Source organism: Ornithorhynchus anatinus, chromosome X1 (genome assembly GCF_004115215.2).
Source record: "Ornithorhynchus anatinus isolate Pmale09 chromosome X1, mOrnAna1.pri.v4, whole genome shotgun sequence".
In the NCBI taxonomy this organism is placed as follows: domain Eukaryota; kingdom Metazoa; phylum Chordata; class Mammalia; order Monotremata; family Ornithorhynchidae; genus Ornithorhynchus; species Ornithorhynchus anatinus.
Window position 1 is genome coordinate 73870526 of NC_041749.1, and position 25180 is coordinate 73895705.

Genomic DNA, 25180 nt, shown 5'->3' on the forward strand with positions numbered 1-25180 from the left:
ATTCTACTGTTTACATATGTTGATCTTGGTGTGGCAGCCCTTACCAATATAAATATATAGGATAATGTTGACAATAATGATGAAGATACATGGAACTCAGATGGAAGTTCGGTTTAATATAGACTGCCACAGAGAATTTTTTAAGTCATAAAGTGCTGTAATTATAAAATGTTCCACATTAATCATATTTATGTACATAAAAGTCTTCTTCCTTCTGGACTGTAAGCTCGTTGTGGGCAGGGTCTGTGTCTGTTCATTGTTATATTGTACTCTCCCAAACCCTTTGTTCAGTGCTCTGCACACAGTAAGCACTTAATATGATCAACTACGCTTACACCTCTAGTTTTAACTCACTCTTCATTTCTTATTTTTCCCTTGTTACTTTCCATGAATCTATAGGAAATCCTTCAAGATGAAGAAGAGAAGACTTATGCACTGGACAGAGCAGATCTGATAGATGTGCTTTCTCATTCCTGTATACCAATTCCTATCTATACAACTCTACCCCAGTTCCCTAGATGGGATATTCAAATATCTTGAGGCAAGTTTGACACATCTGTATCTAATTATCTTTCACAAGCTTTCATCTAAACAAACTATATTCCTGTGACCCAAGACCTTTAATAGCCCAATGCTTATTGTAAAATTAACTCCAACTGGCTGTTTATTATTTAAGCCTATGTGAGCTCAAGGATGTGCTGTGTGTGTCCTGAAGGACAGAACTCCTTTGGTGTAAGCAGAAAATAAGACTACATAAATGGGAAAGTTTGAAGAGTGATAAGCTCCCTGTAACTAAATACAGCAGACACAAAGAACTGCAATAAGGAAACTGTCTGCAGATAAAAAAAATCGATTTTATTTAACATAGAGGTGTCAGAACTATAGCTTTCCTTATTAAAGACATTAACAAAAGAGTGCTATTTATTTCCTCCAAAATTAGAGGGGCTCTTTTCAGGTTCCTGTAGCTAATGTCTGCAGCTGCAATGTTAACACAAATACATCCTCAAGTCAGACTTTCACAACTTGCAAGCAAAATTAAAGCTTCCATTTTTAATGAAAAAGCAGAGGCATAGGAAAAATTCAATCCTACTGGCAAAAAAATGGAAAGTCCAAGGAAAGGAAAGCCTCAAAGACTCCATTTGTTCTCCTCTAGACTTGGGGAACAAATTCTTTAGAGAACCATTTTGGGTGTTATTGATTTTTTGTGATAGGTGTTCACTGGAATCAGCAGCACCTCAGACAGAAACAATACCATCTGATTTTGAATTCTTAGTGAAAGAACAATGTGCTCCTCTGCCCTCTGGACTGGCAATGTGAGGGCAGAGAAAAACCAAGACAGGCTCAATTTTAGAAATCTAACTTCCTGAAACTGAAACAGTATTTTTTGCCCCATATTTCCTTACATCTCAAATTGCTTATCTCCTCCTCCCATGGAGAGGAACACCACATTTCTTAGTATGCATACCTCTGTTTTGACCTCATTTCTGTTTGTGTTAGAAGTGATATATGATACTTACCTGGATACTGTCTGAAAAATCCTTTTGCACTCCCAAAATACTGCCATATAAGAGAGGGATCACGGTCAAAGTTATCAACAAAAACTTTATTTAAGGATTCCGACCAAAAAACGCCATTAACGATCGCTGGATCTGAAAGACAAAAGATGGCACGGGTTACACACCAAAATTGGGCCCAACAACCACAAATCAGGGAAAAGTAAAAGATAAGCCTTTTGTCACTAAATGCAGAAGCTAAAGGAATATCGGTGAGGAGAATCTCATTTAAAATGCTGGTTTGATTTAACACATAGAGAAGTCAGAAACTTGGAAACTGTCTCAGACCATTTTAAGGGGCTGAATAGCAACATGCAAAGCTTGCACTCCAATAACTACAAGGCCTGCTCTGCTCCTTGCATCCTTGAAGCAGTGAAGATCACTCTGGAACAGTTACATAACGGTTCCCAATATGACAATAATTTGAAAGCCGCATGCTACCACTGTCTGCAATTTCCAACCCAGCAGAAGTCTGACTCCTTCAAGATTTGTTATTTTTCAATCTGGATCTACAGCTAGAAGAAAATCACATAGTTTTAGAAAAAGTGTAGGAGCCTCCAATGTCTCTAAACCAGAAACATTTTGGGGAGTCAGAATAAACAAAACACAAAAGCAAAAACACAAACTTTCTTGGGGTTCTGGGAAAGGAGGCTGTGGAATTCACAGATTCAATCCATGATCCTCTTGCATTCCTTAGATCTGTTTGACATTCAATTTCTCTTCCCAATTCCAACCATTCAGAAGGCTGAGAAAGAAATCAAGTGTGCAGGAAAGGAGTAAATGGAGACTCCACTAGTTCATGGATGGGAAGTACCCAGATGTGATGTTCCATGATATCAAATAACATCACACTTAACATATCCAAAACAGAACTCCTTATGGTCTTCCAAACCCTGTCACTTTAGACAGCACCACTATCCTTCCTTTCTCAAGAAAACTGTAAACTTGGTGTTATGTTCTACTCATCTCTTTCATTCAACCTACATATTCAATCTGTCACCAAATACTGTCAGTTCAACTTTTCAGAACACTGCTAAAATCCATTTGCTCTCTATCCAAACTGCCACCAAATCAATCCAAGCACTTATCTTTAAAGCATTCAATCACCTTTGTTCATTCACAATATTTATGGTATTTATTGAGCAATTACTATGTGCCAGACTCTGTACTAAGTGCTGGGGTAGATACAGAAAATCAGGTTGGGCACAGTCTCTGTCCCACATAGGGCTCACTGTCTTGATCCCCATTTTGCAGGTGAGGTAATTGAGGCACAGAGAAGTTAAGTGACTTGACCAAGGTCACACAGCAAGCAAGTGGTGGAACTAGGATTAGAGGCCAGGTTGTCTAACTCCCCAGCCCATGCTCTTTCCACGTTGCTTCTCAATGAGCAGATAACACATCGATATATCCCACAATCATATGGACATTGCGGTCAATTTTTCCAGGACCTAAATTTGCTCCCTAGGAGTACAAAAGGTAGGCTACAAGGTGACTAGGGAAACATTTAGTGTATTGTTGCTATTTTTAAAAAGAAGCTGTTGAATACATACTGAAATACAGTCTCAGACATTGTTATGTAATCATTGGAAACACTGATAACAGATAGGCCAATCTGGTGGGCTGCAAGCAGGAGAGGAGTTGCTCTCCTCCAGTAGGAACTTTGGGAAGATACAGTTTCAAAAAACAGCAACAGACTCTGCATGCGACAAACACAGCTGAGAACTTTCTTTCCATGCACACAATGTGGAATGGATTGTCAGTTCAACTTAGATCTTTTCAGTCACACCCACAGACATGAACAGAATCTCACTGTCAGTAATGTCACCTTCCAAAACAAAGTATGGCTATGTGCTCAATGTAGGTAGCGATGTCGGGGAGTAACTATAGACAAGGAGAGATCTGGACTCTGTCATCTAGTCTGGAGTACATCAAAGAGCTCTACTGAGGTACACTTGGTATGCCCAGTTTGCAGATTGAAAAATTTCAGAAACATTCATTCTATTCCCCAACTTTACACTGCAAACAATAATCTTTCTGACGGCAAAGAAAAAAATGGAATAATTAGAGAGTTCATAAATAGCAACATCAATAATTCATCTAAAACTCCTGGATCTGTTGCTTCTATGTTAGGTGCAAGAGAGTCCTCATTCTACTGGAAAAATCCTGAAGAAAGCACCTTAACACCCAGACAGAATAATAACAGTATATATAATCACTGGTGGAAAAATTTACAAATTCAAGAACTTTCTTAGGGGACACAAAAAATTGGTTTTTTGTAAGTGGCTCCAGGAAAATGGAGTCCTTTCTAGCTTGGGCTTGAAAGTGAATTTTGATTTTTATCATTGGTGCAAAAGTCATTTAAATTAATCTACATCCAAGATATGAATACACTAGCTATCCTGTGAAAATTCCAAGGGATTTTATTAATCAACAATGACTTCATTCACTTTTGAGTCCTATAAAAATGTCCCATAGGTGGAAGCTGATTAAAATATATTTAAGCAAACTCACTGCCTAAACAGATGAGTCAAATCATTCCAATTTGTTCAATTAGCTTTTTTCTTTGTCCTATTTTTAAAGCCTTGAAATCATCAAAGGTGATTTCTAGAATTAGAGCAATCTCTGCCTTTTGTGTGAGAAGCAGCGTGGCTCAGTGGAAAGAGCACGGGCTTGGGAGTCAGAGGTCATGAGTTTGAATCCCAGCTCTGCCACTTGTCAGCTGTGTGACTGTGGGCAAGTCACTTAACTTCTCTGTGCCTCAGTTACCTCATCTGTAAAATGAGGATTAACTGTGAGCCTCACATGGGATGACCTGATTACCCTGTATCTACCCCAGCGCTTAGAACAGTGCTCGGCACATAGTAAGCGCTTAACAAATACCAACATTATTATTATTATTATCCGCACAAACGCAGCATTAGAAAAGGCAATCCAGCAGTTTGAAGATTTTTCAAGATGCAATCCGAATATAAAGTGTGATTCTGAAATGATAACTTTTCCAAAAGAAACTCAATTCTCCTCAGGCAATTGGGGAAACTTGTATGTCTAACCAATGTTTAAAAATAAAAATGAGAGCAATCTGGCTTTAAGAAATTAAACCCATTTGATGGGATATTTTGAAATAATACTTCCATTGACTTGTAAAATGAGAGCACTGAACTGACTTCAGAAGATTGGTTAGCATGTGATTTTAATGGAGTGTAAAAAGTTGAATTGTTTTCCGGCCTCACATTCATCAAGGGAAATAACAGGTAAAAAAATTTCTATGCCATCTTTCAACTAAACTTCAATATAAATATTCAGTATATGTCAAGAGAAGTCCAAATGAACAATGGCTAAAGTTGCTTAAAATATCTTATATGTTAATGTGCTTTTAAAACATATTTTTAAAACATTCATCTGGGTTCTTATTCTGGCCATGCCACTTGCCTACTGCATGACTGGGCTAGTCACTTAACTTCTTTGCATCTCAGTTTCCTCATCTCTAAAATAGGGATTCAATATCTATCTTCCTTCCTACTTAGACTGAGCACCCCATATAGGACATGGATTGTATCCAACCTGATTATCTTCTATCTACTTTAGCACTTAGTATAGTGCTTGGCACATAGTAAGTGCTTAATAAATACAAGAACCATACAATGATAAGAAAACAAAGCACACATCACCAGTCAAGTCACCAAGGTAGATCCAAAATAACAACAAATAAATATACTGAGTGGCCATTCGACAATCACAACCCTTAGGCTGGGCTGGTGTAAATGGGATGCATTTTCCCAAGTGACTGGGTCTTAGGGTGGGAGTACTGATTGGTCCTAAAGACAGGCTAATTAACAACTCCTGACTAAGAGTGTTGGCACCTCTGCACTGTGGGTCTTCACTCTCTACCAATTTATGTGGACCCTGAAGAACTCTGAGGCCATTCAGAACCATAGGGAGGCTAGAAGACACAAAATGTTATCTCTCAATGAGAAGGATAAATTGATGCCAGGAGCAGGCTTGGAGAGTCATGGGACACAACTCCTTATAGATGAATCTTGTCTGAACAGCATAGTCCTTCTAAATTTACCTTGGCACCTCTAACTGGGGTATGTCCCACATAGATTTATGCCCCAGATGGAATGTATTAACAAGAAATGTATTTGAAAAAAATATGTCCCTCCCAAACAGTCAAACTGGTAGTAGATAGAAACTGGTTTGAGCCCCAGGGTGTATCCCTAGTAACCTTCCATTTTTGCATTCTTCCTTGATATACCTAGATCAAAGTGCCTCAGTTACCTCATCCATAAAATAGGGATGAATACTGTGGGCCCCATGTGGGGCATGGACTGTGTCCAACCTGATGAGCTTGTTATCTACCCCACAGCTTAGTACAGTGCCTGGCACCTAGTAAGCACTTAAATACCATTAAAAGAATATCATTTGCAGTAGCATTTATTGACTATCTATTCTGTGTAGTATACTAAACCAGATGATCGGGAAGATACAACAGTTGTTTTATGGGAAAGACAGTCTAGTGGAGTGTAAAGAGCATGGGACTGGAGGTCAGGAGATGGGATTTTGTCCCAGTTCTCTTCCTAGGAAATTTACAATCTAAGCATCTTTGGCTCCCCTCCTCCATTTACCTCTCATATTCAATCTGCTTTTGGTTGGCCAGCTCATCGATATTTCACAGATTTGCCCTTTCCTCCCCTTATTTATAGTCTCTCTCCTGGTACAACTTCTAATCATCTTCAGGTTTGGACTTAGAACAGATGTCCCTCTGTTAAAAGCCTATTTGAGCCTATCACTCCCCAGCTCCTGTGGTGTTCCATTTCTTCTCCTGGCAAAGCTCCTGACCATCTACTTCAAGGCTCACCATGTCAGCTCAAGGGAAGGTAAAATGTTTCATATGTCCTATGCATTTTTCTCAAGTGCCAAGTTTAGGGCTGTGTACACAGGAGTTGCACAATAGCTGATACTAATAGTGGTGAAGATGATAACCACCCTGCTGCCCCTTGGTATACCCAGCCAGTGTTTCATCTGAATACATTTCTGACTTGATGCTTACACCTTCCCCGCCACCTGTAGCACCCTTAACCCTTAGCTTCAAATTAGGTTTTGCCTTCTTTCAAAGCCTTTAAAATTCCCCATTTAATCCCTCCTCAATCCTCATTGCTACCTAGTACCTTTGGTACTTCAATGATTATGTACTTAAAATAATTTTATTGCTCTGACTTACCCACTTGTTATCCATAATATCTGTTCTCATGTTCTCTTTATTATTCTATTTCATCCATGTATGTCTACTTGTATTCTCTGTTATATTCAAAACTCCTCAAGGATAGGGATCACATTATTTACTTATCGTGTATGTTCCCCGAGCACATAGCATAGTGCTCTTTGCACACAATTGGCTCTCAATAAATAGTGTTCATAAGGATTCTGATATTTGCAGTGCCTGACACTGTTTTTGATTCTGCCTCTGCTATCACGGTATTCCCAATCCTCTGATCTAAGAAAGCCTCTCTATTTCTGATTTCCACATGCCATGCAGGCTGTCTGCCACTGATGTCTTCCAGCAGTTTCCAAATAAGTTGAATGAGTTGACACTGCTGCTTCACTGAATCTTTAAAAAATTTCTTCTAACCTTCATGGTCTTTTGCCCCCTACTCTGATTTCAGTTCGCTAGGCCTGTAACACGAATCTGTTTCACTCTTTAGAGGAACAACAATAGAATTGGGAAGTAGTGTGGCTTCGTGGAAAGAGCACAGGGCCTGGGAGTCAGATGATCTGGGTTCTAATCCTGACTCCACCACGTGTCTGCTGTATAAACTTGGGAAAGTTACTTAACTATGCTCCAGTTTCCTCATCTATAAAATGGGGATTAGGACTGTTGGGACATGGACTGTGTCCGACCTGATTAGTTTGTTTCTAACAGGGCACTTAGTACAGTAACTGGCACATAGGAAAAAGGTGACTAATATAAAAAAAAGTATACAGATTCGAAATTCCAGTCAACAGTGGGATAGACATTATTCCCAGTTTATATATGGCCTTATAGACCTGTATTTGATTTCCAGTTTTATGATTAATTTGAACTGCTCTTCCAGTTCCATATTAAGGGATTAACCAGGCACAGAGTGAAAGAAGGATTACAGAAATTATAACCACTTAAACTTGGAACAAAGCAGAGTTTTTGCTAAATACCATGCATAGACCCAGATTAATCAAAGAGAAAATAGATGGCTAATTTTCATTGCTTGCATTTCAGTGAGTAAATGGCATCCCTTTCATTCATTCTAATTTGAATGTAGATAAATAATAAATGGCTTTAGTGATAATTACAAGCCATTTATAACACTTAATATATGTTGGTTTGTGAAGCAAATTTATTGACAAATATTTATATTTTCATTTCACATGTTTGTATGGCAATGCTAAGTGTGACAGTCTTTCTACAATTGTCGGTCTGTATACAGCAGCACTGTGATTTGGGAATAGTTAAAGATTTGGGACTTAGTTCCTAATGTTTTCTGAATTTTGTTGGCAAATTTGAAGGGAAAAGATTATCCCTATTAATTTGTCTAAGTCCATTAAATATAGGGAAATTTGTCTCTAGACTATAAGCTCCTTGTTGGGCAGAGAATGTGTCTATCAACTCTATTGTATTGTACTCTCTCAAGCCCATTGTATAGTGCTCTGCATACCGTAAGTGCTCAATAAATACTCTTGATTTATTGACTGATTACCACTGGTTGATGTTCAACCCTAAATGGAGGAAGAGCAGATTGAACACATACATCCAAGAGGATTTATGATTCTTCCTCTGTAAGAACATACCCGCAAAGATGTCTCTTGATGGGTCCAGCTGACAACATGGCCCATGGTTAATTTAAATAGTAATAACAATAATGATGATATTTGTTAAGCACTTACTATGTGCCAAGCACTGTTCTAAGCACTGGGGTAGATTCAAAGTAATCAGGTTGTCCCATGTGGGGCTCAAAGCCTTAATCCCCATTTTACAAATGAGATAACTGAGGCACAGGGAAGATAAGTGACTTGCCCAAAGTCACAGAGCTGATAAATGGTGGAGCCAGGATTAGAACCCGCATCCTCTGACTCCCAAGCTCAGGCTCTTTTTACTAAGCTACACTGCTTCTCAAGCATTTCTTCTAATTTTCTTGCTTCCTGACTGCTCACTTCAGCTCATTAACACTGCATTATGAATCTGATCTCCTAGTTACAGAGGAGTACAATAGATCAATATTCAAACCTGGGGCAACAGTAGACTAGACATTGCCAAAGTAAGGATATGGCCTTGTAGACCTGCATTTGATTTCCAGCTTCAAGACTGATTGCTTGGTGAGCATAAATCACTCAATCATTGGTGTTTGTGGAATGCTTACTCTGTGTAGAACACTGTACTAAGCATCTGGAGAAGTACAAGAGTGCTTAAGGTGGCTATGAGTATACAAGGGTTTACTTGTCAAAGTGCTGAAGTGGCAGTAGAGGGAGATAAAACTCAGGAAGAGCAGGGATTAATTGGGAAACGTCTTCTGGAGATGAAATTTCAGAAGGGCTCTGAAGATGGAGAGAGCATCAGTCTGTTGGATTTGAAGAAAAGGGGAGTTTCAGGCAGGGGGTAATGTGCAAGCAAGAGGTCGGCAGCGGGAGAGATGAGAATGTGGCACAGTGAAGTTCAGGGAATAGAGACTAAGTAGATCTTGCCCTCAAAGTTCTTAAAATGCAACTACAAGATCTGGGAGTGCATCATACAGAAAACAATGTTAAAACAATATCGGTTTCATCAACATATCACCTAATCAGAAACATTCTTTACTTCCCTGCTAACTAGCTATCTTATTGTTCTTTACTTAAAATATTAGATGATTCAATCCTGGTTAAATCAAAGTCTGTCATTTCTGAAACCTTGAGTTCAGGGTCAGCAGTTCAGGATTAACAAGGTTATCCTATATTTGTGAAGGACACAATAGATATAATATTAAGAGGACTTACTAGTGTTTTTCCAAACCCTAGCATTTTGCTATATGTGATATCAAATTCTAGTGTAACCACAAAAGAAAAATCACCAGAGAATTTATCTATTTATTCAGCTATATAGAAAAAAATCTAAGGATAAAATTGCTGTCATATTGTTGCTTCAATTACTTCCTGCATGGGGAAGAACAGAAGTGAATGATTTGATACTTCAGTGCCCCCTAGAGTCCAGCTGGCTACAATCAGAGCATCAGAGCATGTGCTCATCAGTCAGAGCTTTTCCCAGTTGACAAGCGACAAAATCACTAGTCTCCACGTCCCAGAGGTTTGCCATCCTAGGGTCAACTTTGACTCCTTTCTGTATTTTGCCTCCCATATCTACATACTACTGGTTCTTCCACCACAATATTTCCTGGATCTGCTCTTCGCTCTCCACTCTTAAGATCAACACCCAGGCCTAAGCAATCATTATCTCCCTGCTGAACTACTGCATCAGTTTCCTCACTGGTCTGACTTCATGCTCTCCCCATCCAATGTGATATGCAACTACCCACATCACTCAACTCCTCAACAACTTCCTATTCTTTTCTCTTCACATGAGGTAGAAATGCCTGACCATTAGCTCTAAGACTCTCCAACAGCTTTCTCCAATTTACAGATCAGTTGTCTTTACCCACTATTTTGCTCTTAACTCTCCCATTTTTGGCCCATTGCTTATACCTTTACCCCAAAATGGCAGTTTATCCACCCTCAAAGCCTACTAAAAAAGCCACCTTATCTAGGAGGCATTCCCTAATTCTCACCTCCCTAGTCATATAACTTTCATGCTTTTGTAAATCAGTTTATTTCATTTACTCACATAATGGCCTACTTTTTATTGTATAGGTATTCTTATTCTTTTTTTGTTTGCCATTGTGTCTGCTTTTGTCTCAGATAGCAAGCTCTTCAGGGGCAGATTACATGTCTTTTACTGTAGAATAATAATAATAATTAGAATAATCATTGAGCATTTACTGTGCTCTAAGTATTGTATTAAGTGCTAGGGTAGACACAAGCTAATCAATTTGGAGACAGTTCCTGTCTCATATGAGGCTCACAATCTAAGTAGGAGGAAGAACAGGTATGTTTCCAAGTGCACAGTATAGTGTTTTGCCCAGGGTAGACACTCAATGATAATGTTGATGATGATGAGGGCATGCCTAGGTCTTATTTTCCAACCATAGAAGTTCCTTGGAATTTATCCCAGACATCTTTTGGCTCCCAAAAACCAAAGTGCTGGCTGCCTAACTGTCATCATTTTATTTTTCCTGGAGGTGACCACTTTAGCAGGAGGGTTGGGGGCAGGGGTGGAGGCAACTCTATCCCCACCTACCTTGATGTTGGTGCATGTGCATGTAAATGTGCTTGTGTGTACATCTGGGGGGAGGAGGGAAGGAGTATCTTTCACAAAAACTGGAGTATGTGAAGGAATGGAGTTTCTAACAAAAGAAATACAGTTACTGAGAGGGGAAATTTGTATAACAGGTGAAGTGGGATAAGTAGGTAGTTAAAGTGGGAGGGGTATGTGGGAAGAATGTATATGGGAGGTGAATGGTATGCGTCTAAGGAGAAATGTGGAATAGAGGTGATATGGGAGGACTGGGATGGTAGAGGTTGGAGAAAGGGTGAGAGAGAACAGAAGTAGCAGATTTGGAGTGAGGTGGGAGAGAGTCGTTAAAACTAACTTTGTTGTGGTAGAATTTGATTTAGCTCGATATGGTCCCAATTTCAAATCACTTTGAGGGTCTCAGCTAGTTTAAAGTGATTTGGAACAAATAAAAGTCCATTCTGCCCATTAAGGGAATTGTGGGTAAGGATCAATTTCTAAAGTGGATTGCTATTATGGGAAATGTTTTAGGATCTTCATTTAGGGTGTTGGATTGCTGGGGAAATTGCAGTGGATGTTCTTGCAGTCTGGGTCATTTTAATGCAGTGGAATATATAAGAAGTATGCAATCTTGTTTTTATCCTGAGTCCCTAAGAATGAGAACTCTTCTGTTGATCCAATATTTCATTTTACTGATAAAGAAATTGATTTCCCTTTTTCATTTCACTGAACCATGCTCAAACCTTTAGACTGTTCACAATATCCTGGAAACTGAATTTGAGGTTAATTTAATCAGACTAGAGAAGTGATTTAGACCCCATGTGTGTGAGCTTTTTTGCCCACAAATCGAACATTCCCTTGGTAATTATTTATGCTTCATTGTAGGTTCAAATAAATTAAATCTAGTTACACTAAGGCTGCATTTGCAATAATTCTAGAGACAAACTCCTGTTATTTGAAAAGAATCTTTCATGTGAATATTAAAAAAGAGAAAATTAAACTTTCTTTGCTTCCATCTTGTAGATAACTCTGGCTTGCAACATATGATTTTGTGGTATTGCCATCTGTGTAGATGCTATCAGTTTTTATTGATAGTTAATATAAACACAACCTTGAGGCTAGCAGGTACATTGACAGGAATCTGAAATATAATTGCCAAGGAACAGAACAAATACATGTAGCAATTAAGTAACTGTCAAAGATGTTTCTGGTCCTAAGATGTACCATGGAAGGCTGAGCAAAGAAAATCATGTAGGCTGAATAACTGGGAAGAAGTGGAGAAATCTGATGAGGAAGAAGTCCAGTAATGGGATAGGCCCAGCACAAAATAACAGAGAATGGGATATTTCCATCTCCTTTAAGCACAGCCCACTTTCTAACATGATTTTGAATTTCATGAAGATGCGGGGAAATGGAACAGCATCTTTGTATTTTGAAACTGATCAAAGATTCTGGGAAGGGAAATCCTCAAGCCAAGAATCCATAGTTTGACCAACTCCCTTGTAAATTTTGGTTCACATATGAGCATGACAGCCTTCCATAAAATACAAAGAAAAACAGAAGACACAAGCAGGGAGCCATTCAAAAACCACCTGCTCAGACCCATGCATTCAATCTTTCAGGCCAATGCAGGATATTGCAATATGTGTTTGCCCATGTGTGTGTATAGATGTATGCATATAAGAATGAACAGCTATATACATACTGGAGTATGGCCTGTATAGAAAGCAGTTGTGGCTGAAAGGATCAGTGTTGGATCAACACTGCCTCCTACAATGTTTGCAAATAAGAATTAATCTTTGTCATATTCGTGGTTTTGTCCCATATAAAGTGCCATTATTTTTGACATTACTTCCTTACAGTCTAGTCTTCATGGGGCCTTTAATAATAATAATAACAATGATTATGGTAATTGTTATGTGCCAAGCTGGGGTAGATACAAGTTAATCAGATTGGGCACGGTCCCTGTCCCACATTGGGTTCAAACTCTTAATCTCCATTTTTTTTTTACAGATGAGGTAACTGAGGCATAGAAAAGTTAAGTGACTTACCCAAGGTCACACAGCAGACATGTGGCTGAACTGGGATTAGAACCCAGGTCCTTCTGACTCCCAGGGTCATGCTGTATTTACTAAATCACACTAGATCAACTTATTTACTATACTATAATAAGGCAGTACAGATCCTGGTTAGCTGTCAAACTCCAAAAGTGCATCATAAGCTTTTGATCAGTTATCATCCATTTTGCCCCTCCCTGAGGCTACAGAGACAGTAAGCTCATTGTGGACAGGGAATGTGTCTGTTTATTGTTCATTCATTCATTCAATAGTATTTATTGAGCGCTTACTATGTGCAGAGCACTGTACTAAGCACTTGGAATGAACAAGTCGGCAACAGATAGAGACAGTCCCTGCCATTTGACGGGCTTACAGTCTAATCAGGGGAGACAGACAGACAACAACAATGGCAATAAATAGAGTCAAGGGGAAGAACATCTCGTAAAAACAATGGCAACTAAATAGAATCGAGGCGATGTACATTTCATTAACAAAATAAATAGGGTAATGAAAATATATAAAGTTGAGCGGACGAGTACAGTGCTGAGGGGATGGGAAGGGAGAGGGGGAGGAGCAGAGGGAAATGGGGGGAAAAGAGGGTTAAGTTGCGGAGAGGTGAAGGGGGGGTGGTAGAGGGAGTAGAGGGAGAAGAGGAGCTCAGTCTGGGAAGGCCTCTTGGAGGAGGTAAGTTTTAAGTAGGGTTTTGAAGAGGGGAAGAGAATCAGTTTGGCGGAGGTGAGGAGGGAGGGCGTTCCAGGACTGTGGGAGGACGTGGCCCAGGGGTCGACGGCGGGATAGGCGAGACCGAGGGACGGTGAGGAGGTGGGCGGCAGAGGAGCGGAGCGTGCGGGGTGGGCAGTAGAAAGAGAGAAGGGAGGAGAGGTAGGAAGGGGCAAGGTGATGTAGAGCCTTGAAGCCTAGAGTGAGGAGTTTTTGTTTGGAGCGGAGGTTGATAGGCAACCACTGGAGTTGTTTAAGAAGGGGAGTGACATGCCCAGATCGTTTCTGCAGGAAGATGAGCCGGGCAGCGGAGTGAAGAATAGACCGGAGCGGGGCGAGAGAGGAGGAAGGGAGGTCAGAGAGAAGGCTGACACAGTAGTCTAGCCGGGATATAATGAGAGCCTGTAGCAGTAAGGTAGCCGTTTGGACGGAGAGGAAAGGGCGGATCTTGGCGATATTGTAAAGGTGAAACCGGCAGGTCTTGGTAACGGATAGGATGTGTGGGGTGAACCAGAGAGACGAGTCAAGGATGACACCGAGATTGCGGGCCTGAGAGACGGGAAGGATGGTCGTACCATCCACGGTGATAGGGAAGTCTGGGAGAAGACTGGGTTTGGGAGGGTAGATGAGGAGCTCAGTCTTGCTCATGTTGAGTTTTAGGTGGCGGGCCGACATCCAGGTGGAGGCATCCTGGAGGCAGGAGGAGATGCGAGCCTGAAGGGAGGGGGAGAGGACAGGGGCGGAGATGTAGATCTGCGTGTCATCTGCATAGAGATGGTAGTCAAAGCCGTGAGAGCGAATGAGTTCACCAAGGGAGTGAGTGTAAATGGAGAACAGAAGAGGGCCAAGAACTGACCCTTGAGGAACTCCAACAGTTAAAGGAGTTATTATTAAAGGAGTTATTTAGGACAATATTGTTATATTGTCGTCCCTCAAATGCATAACCACAGTGCTCTGCAAACAGTAAGCACTCAAATATGATTGAATGGAGAAGATTCAGAAAGGAGTGGCCAGAGAGTATCAAAGAACATGGCTTCCTCATTTCCCATGGCTGGTTCTCTCCATCCCTGTTTCTATCCCTGTCATTTAAACGCTCTTAAGACTAGTTCAACATTGATCTTGGTTGATCTTGGTCATGCCAATCAGTTGGATTTATTGAGTGCTTACTTTGTGCAGAGCACTGCATTGAGCACCCAGGAGAGCACGATACAACAGAGCAATCCCTCTTTGGATTTCTTCCTGTCAGGCTGGTCTGCTGCAGTGGTCTCCAAACAGCCCATTGCTATATCAAATTAATCAAGACTGTGCTACATACACACTTTAAACATATATAACAAGCAGTTAAAAAGAGCTTCAGCTTGAGAAAAGTCTTTCTTCTGAACACTGATTTTCATTCCAGCTACCCAAATACGTATAGGTCCTAAATCTCTTGATCCTAGAAAAGATGGTCTAAATTTGTGGTAATATCTGAAATTATTCACTTGTCTCAGGATTACAAATTTTGAAGTACCACTCAATCTACTCTTCCTGAACCAAGAAGAGCTTCAGATTTATCAAGTATATCAGTTCCCCAAAATAAAGACTAATCCCACTGGCCAACACTGAACAGCCAGATTACAGGTTGTACAATTCTGTGGGTATTTTGGGACCATTTGGAGATTCAATCCAGATCATTCTGGATATATATATTTTTACCCGAACTAATCCAGATAATAGATAACCTATTTCTTTGTTCTAGCTTTGTCTGCTTTGCAGGATGTTGGAATAACTTTTCTAAGCATGCTGCTATTCATTCAGTTCAATCGTGTTTAAGAAGCACTTACTGTTATAAGCTCCACCAATCACCAACAAGAAATATAAATATTTCTTAGGCAAAAGGGGTGTAAGGAGACACATAAGATGGGACAAGGTGACAGGGTTATGGGAGTGGGAAGGAGAGAATGCCTTGGAATGGAATGATACTGTACTCCCAAGGATCATACCACAAATAAAAATAAAAGGAGAGAAATGTTAGTGCTACTAAAATAAAGCCAATCATGCTATAAAATATTTATCAGATATGATAGCAAAAGATGCAGAGTGCAGCTACTGAAAAAGTGATGTATGACAAGGACAAGCCTTGGAAATGAACGATAAACTCTAAGCAACTTCTCAAGGACAGAATAACATATCAATCTTTCCTGCAACTACATAAAATCATATTTCTACATTGAAATACACTTCATTTTTACAGAAAGCCTCTAAAACATCTTAGGATTCCTTGTTTTCATATTTATGGATATATTTGGAATGAATTTAAAAGTACTCCTAATAAGGCATCTGTTAAAATCCTTAGCTATGTGGTAATTTTCTTTAATCTTCTTGACAAGAGGAAAAAGGGTTGAAAGGAATGGAAACACTGGACTGAGACAAACGCAACACAGTTAAGCCATAGGTGAAATGGGAAAAAGAGGAAGCAAACAGAAGGGCATGGGTTCTTATCCTTATAAGATTACCTTATCATCAAAAAGTACACATGACTACAATGAACACACTCTATGTATAAAATTGACTTTTAAGTATTAAGATCTTATCACTGATAGTTGTTTGCAATAGGCCAGAGTCAACTGGCATCTATATGTGAAAAAGAGCCAAAATGCATATTCAAAGAGCACACTTGGCAGATGTGAAGGAAGAAAGGATGAGGGCACAATATACCTTTCCCTTAAAATAGCTGATCATAGAACCATGGAGAGGAGGGAAAAATCCATTTTAATAGCTTTGGGGTTTCTTAACTTTCTCCAGATATTTCCTTTAAGGCAGAAAAAATAGCTCAAATGTTTAAAATCTTTCCAAAATGATTAGCAAAAACAATATGGGAATATATAACAGATGCACAAATGCAGCTTGTGATGAATATATTAAAGTCCTACAACTGTATCTTCTAAAATCTATTTAATTGTTTGTTAAATGTGCCAAACAGAAACACAAGCAAGTCGCCTGATAAACAAAGCACAGACAGTGTAAAAAAAAAAAAAATGCCATGTCTTGAGCCAGATAGTTTTCCTCAAAGTGTTAACTCTAGCCAAGTATACTAAGACTAGGTCACCAGAACACAGTGGATTTTGTTTTCCTACAATGCAGCTACAAAAAGAATGAGGGAGGTCTGTGTTATATAATAGAAAGACCAAAAGTTGAATAACCGATGAATCGTAAGAGATTTTTTTTGAATGTCTATTATCTGGGAATGAACAGTAAGTTCAATTTCCTAAGAGACGGTTGAGGGGGTGAGGATTCCCTTTTCAGGCACATTGTGTTTGTGCCCACAATGGGTGCAGGTGTAATGTTGTCCATTCAAATAAACATATCCCCTATGAAGATCCAGTTAGCCAATTGTGGGTTTGCAGAGTATCTTGCTGTGTATTTTGAGGGCATAAACAGGCAACTGCACCCTAAATTAACTAAATAGAGGGCAATTTCATTCAAATTCCAACAAACATGTAGTGGTGTTGGTCCTCACTGGCCAAGGAGCAGTTCTTCCTACACTGGTTACAATCATCCAAGACATCCCCCAGTTTTAAGCCCAGAGTCAAGGGAGTAACCAGATCCTTCAGCCTGGGGAAGTTCTCTCAGCTCCTGAGGATCAAAGGTAATAAAACTGTAATGCACAGGCCACTGGGAATGGCCAGTGGACTATGGTGAAAGGTCAACCTCATTACTATGGCTTTAAAAAGACAACGCAGTCTTACGATTCCAATCTGTTCTTTGGAGAGAAAAGTAAACAATGACGATGCACTAACATTTAATGAACTTAATTAGAGCACAACACTTTTTGAGAATCTTTTAATTTAGCCCCTTCTAGAACAGCAGAGGGAGAAGGTCCCTCTCTTCCTTTTCACATATACCCTGTTCAAACCAGATTTACCTATGCCCAACGTGACTAGAAAACTGTTTCATGACTCTCAGTAGCCTCCCAAACTAATAGCAGAAGTAGTAGGAATAGCAATAGAAGTAGTACTAAGGATATTTACTGGGCACGCACTGGGTGCATACACTGTAGGCAGCTTTTGTGAAGGACAACAAAATGTGTTCCCTTCTCTCAAGGAACTTAAACACAAAGCAAACTATTTACAAATAGGATTATACATAAACACATAAATGCAGAGGAAGTGTGTATATATAAAAATATATGTATGTTCTAGAGGTGACTGATGGTTTGATATGATTTAGGATGTGGGGAACGTTTGTTCCAAGAGGTGGGATTTTATTAGGGTTTCAAAGGTGGGAAGAGCTAAAGTCTAGCAGTTTAGGTTGGGGATGAAAGTGGTCGGGGGTGAGAGAGAGAGAGAGACAAGAAAATTGAGAGAAAGGGACAGTTAGAAGGTGATCTTTGGAGGGAGTGAAACAGGCATATAGAGCTGATTTGTAGATGGGGAGAGATGTTGGAGTGCCTTGAAGCCAATCCTGAGGAGTTCTTGCTTGAAGCCAGTGGAGGTTGTTGAGGAGAGGGGACAACTGAGTTAAGTGACCTTCAAGGAGATTAGCTATGGAACAGCTGCAGTATAGACTGGAGTGGGGAGAGGCTGAAAGCCGAGAGCTCAGCAGGTATCCTGATATAATAGTCTAGACATGAATGACAAAAGCCTTGACAAAGGTGGTAGCACTTTGGGGAAAGAAGATTGGGCAGATGCAGACAATATGTAGGGAGAATCGGTGGGATTTAACAGTGACCTCAATGTGAAAGTTAAAAGAATGCCAAATTGAATGTGAGTGTAAATAGAGCATGCTGTGCATCTCTGTACAATAGCCAATAAGAATAAAAATAATGCAATTTTGTATGACAGCAAATTCCTCAGAATCTTTGTTGAATTGGTTATGATACAGCACATGGGGGTGCTAAAAAATACTATTGATTTATTGAATAGCCTACTGAACTCTCACTATGAGATTTGGCTTCACTAATCATAATTAAAGAACTGATTCTGCCCTTCCTACTTAGCACCCCCTTTTTGTACACCAAACACCATCTGCTTGGATATCCTGTTGCCATCCATTCTCTTCCCATGTCCTGCCCAACAAACCTATGTTGCTGTGAGCACTGCTCACAACTGAATGAATGGTGAGGTATGTTTCAGAACTTCATTATTGGTAATTCAGTATTGCCTTTTGATACTGAATATGGTTCATACATGACTCTGGTGAAACTGCTCAAGTAGATAGATGTGTCTTCTATAGTAGGCTCAGATGTCATAGCCATATAGATTGGATACCACGCTACAGACATTCAACTAAGAATAGAGCTTGATGCCCAGTTCTCAAACTCTCTCAATCACCCTGTAGATATGCTGGCTTTTTTTTATGCTGTATTCTATCTCTTTGTCTAGCCATTTATCCTTGAAAAGAGTAAGGTTTAGGTAATGGGATTTAGTAACCCAGTAACAGCACTAAACTCTGTCTTATCCATGAAATATGTTATTTTGTGTAGGGCTTTCCTAGTCCAGACTGGTTCATAGTCTTCTTTTTCGGGCTTTTTTCAGTCAATAGCTGCACTCTGTGAAGCAGTTTATATCCATCTGCATATCTTTTTATATATCCCTTCAGAGCTTATCAGCATTCAGCAACTCCTAAAGGACAGTCTGAAACAATTTTGATGATATTGAGCCTGGGAGCTGAACAATTTTCTCACTGGTTTGAATGTGTATCCTAACCACAGCCTTCAGATTTCACATTGCATCCTCACATATGTTGGCTTAGAATGGTTTGAAAAATCTTGGACTTATTAAACGTCCCTGCTTTACTCTGATGGTGATGGGGAAATGGTCCAATAGGGCATCTTAGACTTTTATTTTGACTAACCATATTGTCATGGAATATTCATCTAGAAAAAAATGATGTCACCATTTCCAGGAAGACAGGTGTCTATGTTTCAGTTTTGTAAAATGGAGATGGCCGCTTTCATTGGAAGGGTGTGGGTCAAGATAGATGACATGAGATGAGAGGTGCAACCACTGTCTGCAGTAAGCGATAACACACACATACACACATATATGCATATTCAATCCACTTACTTAAACCCCTTTACAAGAACAAAGCACTGGCTTTAGAAGAGACTGGGAAAGGGATCTAACACACACCATTTGAACAGAACCAGATGGAGTAAGTGGAGAATTGTGTGCATCTTTGTACAATAGCCAATAGGAATAAAAACAAAGCAATCTGGGATGACAGCAAATTCCTCAGAATCTTGGCTAAGTCGGTTATGATAAAGCAGGTCTTTCCTTGAGGGATAAAAACATAGAAGCCCATTAACTTGGCATTCCCTAACCCCAACTCCCTCTCCCCAAATCCCTTTCACTGTCAGACAGGATTGTGTCTGGAAAGTTGAGAGTGGTAGGAATCCAGGACTGCTCCAGAATACTTTTGTCCATGAAATTGGGCTGTGCCCTGATTTGGCTACCTATAATACTGAATGATTTGTCTGGGGGAAAAAATTAAAATGCCAGAAACCACTGCTAATAGAACTCTGCAGGATCATTGTCATTCTGTGTGCCAGCAAAGGAGCTGAGAACAGAATTTAGAACTCCTGCCTTTCCAGCTGCTTCTCTAACCACTGCATAATCTCCTGGCCTGGATGTAACCCTGGAAGATGGGTATTTGGTACCCAGATATTGCACAGACTCACTGTATGACTGTGGACAAGTTCCTAATGATCCCGGTTTCCATTTCTGTAAAATGGGAATCATGGCCTTGATTGCTTGCATTAGAAAAATGTGGGTGAAGATGGATGAGGTTGAGAGGTGCAAATATTCTTTGGAGGGAGCTGTACAGACAGAGGATCGCAGGAGTTCACATTAAAACCACAAGTGGCTCCTCTTAAGTAGAAGAATCAATTGTATTTATTGAGCACTTAACTGTGTACAGAGCACTGTACTAAGCACTTGGAAGAGTACAATATAACAATAACAGACACATTCCCTGACCACAATGAGCTTACAGTCTAGAGGGGAAGACAGACAAATATAAATTATGGAGATATATATATACACACACACACACACACACACACACACACATATATATTATATATAAGTGTAGTGGGACTTGGAGAGATGAAAACAGGGAGCAAATCAGGGCAACACAGAAGGGAGCTGAAGAAAAGGAAAAGAGGGCTTAATCAGGGAAGGCCTCTTCGAAGAGATGTGCCTTTAATAATGCTTTGAAGGGGGAGAGAGTAATCGTCTGCCAGATATGAAGTGGGTGGGCATTCCAGGCCAGAGGCAGGTCATGGGTGAGAAGGCAGCAGCCATGTAGATTGAGATTGAGGTACAGTGAGTAGGTTAGTGTTAAAGGAGCAAAGTGCGTGGGCTGGATTGTAGGAGAGCAGCAAATTGAGGTAGGAGGGGGCAAGATGATTGAATGCTTTAAAGCCAATGGTAAGGAGTTACTGACTGATGTGGAGGTGCATGAGCAACAACCAGACATTCAGGAGGAGTGGGGAAACATGGATTCAATATATTTGAATAAAAATGATCCGGGCAGCCGAGTGAAGGATGGACTTGAGTGGGGAGAGACAGGAGGCAGGGAGGTCAGTAAGGAGGCTGATACAGTAATCAAGGAGGGGTAAAATAAGTGCTTGGATTAAGGTGGTAGCAGTTTGGATGGAGAGGAAAGGGCAGATTTTAGCAATGTTGTGAAGGTTGATCTGATAGGATTTAGTCATATAATGAATATGTGAATGGAAGGAGAAAGAGGAGTCAAGGATAATGTCAAGCTTAAAGGCTTGTGAGACAGGAAGGATGGTGGTGCTGTCTACAGTGATGGGGAAAGTCAAGAGAAGGGCTTGGGTAGGAAGATAAAGATTTCTGTTTTTGACATGTTAAGTTTGAGGTAATGAAAGGACATCCAAGTAGATATGTCTTGAAGGAAGGAGGAGATGGAAAGCTGCAGAAAGGGAGAGAGATCAAGGCTGGAGATATAGATTTGGGAATAATGATAATAATAACGGTATTTGTTAAGCACTTAATACGTGCCAAGCCCTGTTCTAAGCACTGGGAAAGATACAAGGTAATTAGGATGTCCCATGTGGGACTCAATCTTAATCCCCATTTTACAGATGATGTAACTGAAGCACAGAGAAATGAAGTGACTCGCTCAAAGTCACATCGCTGACAAGTGGTGGAACCAGGATTAGAACCCATGACCTCTGACTTCCAAGCCCGTGCTCTTTCCACTAAGCCACACTGCTTCTTGGAGGTGTTAGTTAAATCCATGTGAGTGAATCAATTCTCCAAGGGAGTGGGTGTAGAAGGAGAACAGAAGGGAACCCAGAACTGAACCTTGAGGGACACCCACAGTTAGGGCCAGAGGCAGAGAAGGAGCCTGCAAAAGAGCCTGAGAATGAGCAACCAGAGAGTGAAGAAGAGAACCAGGAGAGGACAGTGTCAGAGAAGGTGAGGTTGGATAATGTTTCCAGGAGAAGGGGATGATGGTCAACTGTCAGAGGCAGCTGAGAGGTCGAGAAAGATTAGGATGGAGTAGAGGCTATTGGATTTGGCAAGGAGGAGATCATTTGTAACCTTTGAGAGGATGGTTTCAGAGGGGTGAAGGGGATGGAAGCCAGATTGGAGGGAGTCAAGGAGGTAATTAGAGAAGAGGAGCTTGAGACAGCAGGTGTAGACAACTCACTCAAGGAGTTTGGAGAGGCAGGGATTGTCTCTGTTGCCAAATTGTACATTTCAAGCACTTAGTACAGTGCTCTGCACACAGTAAGCGCTCAATAAATATGACAATGAATTGGTAGGAGGGAGATGGGGCAATAACTGGAGGGAGCTGTGGAGTTAAAGGAGGGGTTCTTTTAGGATAGGGGAGACATGGGTGTGCTTGAAAGCAGTGGAGAAGAAGCCATTGGAGTGAACAGTTGAAAATGGTGGTTAAGGAGGGAAGAAAGGAAGGGGCAAGTTCATTCAATCAAATTTACTGAGTGCTTACTGTGTGCAGATCAAGGTATTAAGCACTTGGGAGAGTACAATATAACATAAACCAGCACATTCCCTGGCAAGTGTTTTGATAAACTGTGAAGGGATGGGGTCAGATGTGCAGGTGGAGGGGGTGCATTTTGAGAGATGGCAGGGGTAAAGAGCATCTTGGCCTAGTGGATAGAGCACAGGCCTGGAAGTCAGAAGGACCTGGGTTCTAATCCCAGCTCTGCTACTTGTCTACTGTGTGATCTTGCGCAAGCAACTTAACTTCTCTGTGCCTCAATTACCTCATCTGTAAAATGGGGATTAAGATTGTGATCCCTATGGGGGACAGGGACTGTGTCCAACCTGATTATCTTATATCTCCCCCAGCACTTAGTACAGTGCTTGGCACATAGTAAGTGCTTAATACCATTATTATTAGATGAGACAAAGGTACTGGCTTGCTTGATCCTACATCTCAAGGTTCTGGAGTAAAGTCATTTTCCTATACCTCCAGGATGACCATTCTTGAACCAACAGAACCATTTCACAGAATTGTAGAGCTTGCAGAGACCAACACTAACCTAACCCCTAAGCATTACTAATGGGTCAAGAACCTATAAATCCTTTCAACTGTAACTGATGAAAGCCCTGGTGTCTATATTTGCTTCCACATATACAGAACAGCTGTGGCTCATGGTGGCTGTTTTCTGTCCATATTTTTCAGGGAGATTATCTCTTCTCATATCAGATCCCAATGCTTTACTTGAATTGTTCTGTACGTGGAATATTGAAGACCAAGTACAAACCTCTACTAGTGCAGAACAAATCAACTCTTAGCACTAATGAAGCACAAAGTGTACATAACACTTGAACTCCTCTTATTGCAGTGGCTACTTATTTGTTTCTGAGGTGAAATTCAAAAGATCAACTCAAGTCTTGAAGGGTCTTCATATGCTTTCCAGTGCACCACTCTTGGGACCACTGAGATTAGCCAGTATGCTTCAACTAACACTTCTTTCACATATCGATGCTTCATCGGGAGCCAGGGGATTTTTCTATGGTGAGTCCTTGCTGTTGGAACCCCTACTTCCTAAACTTATCAGTAGAACCCCAGTTTGAGAACATTTAGGGGAAAAAAGGGATCATTTAGCTCTTCAAACTGGCTATTCCAAATAAGAAACCAAAATGAAATTGGCATTTTTGGATATGTGTTTCTATTCTGTTTGACGATGATGATTTTGGCAGCAAGGTGCAGTGGGAAGAACAAAGGTATAGGAGTTGTAGCACCTGGGTTTGAGTTCCAAATCTGCTACTTGCCTGCCATGTGACTTTGGGCAATTAATCTTTCCATATTCAGCAACTCTATTGTACCGTGCTTTCCCAAGTGCTCAGCACAATACTCTGTACAGCAGCATGGCTCAGTGGAAAGAGCCAGGGCTTGTGAGTCATAGGTCATGGGTTCGAATCTCGGCCCCGCCACTTGTCAGCTGTGTGACTGTGGGCAAGTCACTTCACTTCTCTGTGCCTCAGTTACCTCATCTGTAAAACGGGGATTAAGTTTGTGAGCCTCACATGGGACAACCTGATTACCCTGTATCTCCCCCAGTGCTTAGAAGAGTGCTCTGCACATAGTAAGCGCTTAACAAATACCAACATTATTATTATTACACAGTAAGCACTCAAGAAATACCTTTGATTGATACCTCGGGTTTCCCCATCTGCCTTCCCCTGCTTCCTAGGGACGTTGAGAGAACAAATGTAGCATAAATAATTTGAAAATGCTTTGGAAATAATTATCTTTGCCTTATTTACCTCATCATATATAATCAAGATATTCATTCATTCATTCAATAGTATTTATTGAGCACTTACTATGTGCAGAACACTATACTAAGCGCTTGGAATGTACAAATCGGCAAGAGATAGAGACAGTCCCTGCCCTTTGACGGGCTTACAGTCTAATCGGGGGAGACAGGCAGACAAGAACAATGGCAATAAATAGAGTCAAGGGGAAGAACATCTCATAAAAACAATGGCAAATAAATAGAATCAGGGTGATGTACATTTCATTAAACAAAATAAATAGGGTGATGAAGATATATACAGTCGAGCGAATGAGTACAGTGCTGAGGGGGTGGGACGGGAGAGGGGGAGGAGGAGAGGGAAAGGGGGGAGAAGAGGGTTTAGCTGCGGAGAGGTGAAGGGGGAGGGTATAGGGAGCAGAGGGAAAAAGGGGGGAGCTCAGTCTGGGAAGGCCTCTTGGAGGAGGTGAGCTTTAAGTAGGAATTTGAAGAGGGGAAGAGAATTAGATTGTTGGAGGTGAGGAGGGAGGGCATTCCAGGACCACGGGAGGACGTGGCCCAGGGGTCGACGGCGGGATAGGCGAGACCGAGGGACGGTGAGGAGGTGGGCGGCAGAGAAGCGGAGCGTGCGGGGTGGGCGGTAGAAAGAGAGAAGGGAGGAGAGGTAGGAAGGGGCAAGGTGATGTAGAGCCTTGAAGCCTAGAGTGAGGAGTTTTTGTTTGGAGCGGAGGTTGATAGGCAACCACTGGAGGTGTTT

General features: G+C 40.8%; 1 protein-coding gene across 2 annotated transcripts in view; it reads right to left on the reverse strand.

Moving 5' to 3' along the window:
- The window catches only part of CACNA2D3 (calcium voltage-gated channel auxiliary subunit alpha2delta 3), a 1019762-nt gene that overhangs the window by 543089 nt on the left and 451493 nt on the right, over positions 1–25180 (reverse strand). For both annotated transcript variants that reach the window (XM_029052259.2, XM_029052258.2), the window contains exon 6: positions 1518–1649. In XM_029052259.2, the coding sequence (XP_028908092.1) occupies positions 1518–1649 (132 nt within the window). The remainder of the gene's footprint in view (positions 1–1517; positions 1650–25180) is intronic.